The following is a 1119-nucleotide window of genomic DNA, read 5'->3' as shown; positions in this document are numbered from 1 at the left end:
TCAGCCTTCACATCCCTACCTCTGTGTATACCCCAGCCTCCACATCCCTGCCTCTGTGTATACCTCAGCCTTCACATCCCTGCCTCTCTGTATACCCCAGCCTCCACATCCCTGCCTCTGTGTATACCCCAGCCTCCACATCCCTGCCTCTGTGAATACTCACCACCACGCTGATATGAATTGGCAGAAATCGAGCAGCGACAACCCAAATCCCCAACTCCAACGCAGCCGATGGATGTCTGCAAATATTTGTCCGAAAACTATTAGCCCTTACCTAATTGCTACTGCCGCGGCGTCAGACGCATCAGCAGCAGCAGCAGCAGCAGCAGCAGCAGCAGCAGCAGCAGCCGAGCCAAGTGCGTCACCACATTGACGACTCATCGGCAAACTGTCACCCAACCATCCCGCGACAACAAAGGCCGCATTCAACTGTTTCCAATCATTTACGCTGTCGATTTATCTTCGGCCGTGTCACCGAATTAGACTGTAACCCTTCGCTCTCGGCCCTTCCCAGTCGCGCAGCGTTGCAAATCGCACCCCGCGTAATACGAATAATCACGACGGAATTTAATTTTCGCGCCGCTGGCCTGGTAATTGAATAAGCGACCCCGAAAAAGACAAGGTAGTCACCGGCGGCGCGTGAGATTAATGGGGTGGCCTCCAGCCTGCTGCTCGGCGCAACGAAGCAAAACGGGGGCTTCTCTCAAGAACTTCTAAGCGCTTACATAATCGAGTGATGATCGTGCGCATGCACCGAAACGTGGGAGTGCAAGCGCTGCGAGAGGCACCTCTCATTGCCCCAATAATAAAGATTGGCCAGAGGCAGCGAGCAGTCGGAGGCTGCCACCCGCGACAACTTCTCGTTGTCGTTGGCGACGCGTCGGCACCGCTTTTCCCGCTATCACCAACTTACGGTTGATTTGGTGAAACAACGCGAACAAACGAGGAGCGCGATCGATTTCACCGACGTCGCGACTTGTGTTTCTGGCACTAGGCGACAATCCACACAACGCCTCGCCAACACCGAAGGAAATAATGTGTGTGTGTGTGTGTGTGTGTGTGTGTGTGTGTGTGTGTGTGTGTGTGTGTGTGTGTGTGTGTGTGTGTGTGTGTGTGTGT

The 1119-nt window shown here is 54.2% G+C and overlaps 1 protein-coding gene across 1 annotated transcript in view; it reads right to left on the bottom strand.

Moving 5' to 3' along the window:
* The window catches only part of LOC106821339, a 2792-nt gene extending 2651 nt beyond the window's left edge, over positions 1-141 (bottom strand). The window contains exon 1 of the mRNA XM_014826099.1: positions 64-141. Within this exon, the coding sequence (XP_014681585.1) occupies positions 64-141 (78 nt within the window). The remainder of the gene's footprint in view (positions 1-63) is intronic.
* Between the last annotated feature and the right edge of the window lie 978 nt (positions 142-1119).

This window comes from Priapulus caudatus, unplaced genomic scaffold (assembly GCF_000485595.1).
Source record: "Priapulus caudatus unplaced genomic scaffold, Priapulus_caudatus-5.0.1 Scaffold4, whole genome shotgun sequence".
Taxonomy (NCBI): domain Eukaryota; kingdom Metazoa; phylum Priapulida; class Priapulimorpha; order Priapulimorphida; family Priapulidae; genus Priapulus; species Priapulus caudatus.
The sequence above is the reverse complement of the archived record's forward strand: the minus strand, read 5'-3'. Positions and strand labels throughout refer to the sequence as shown.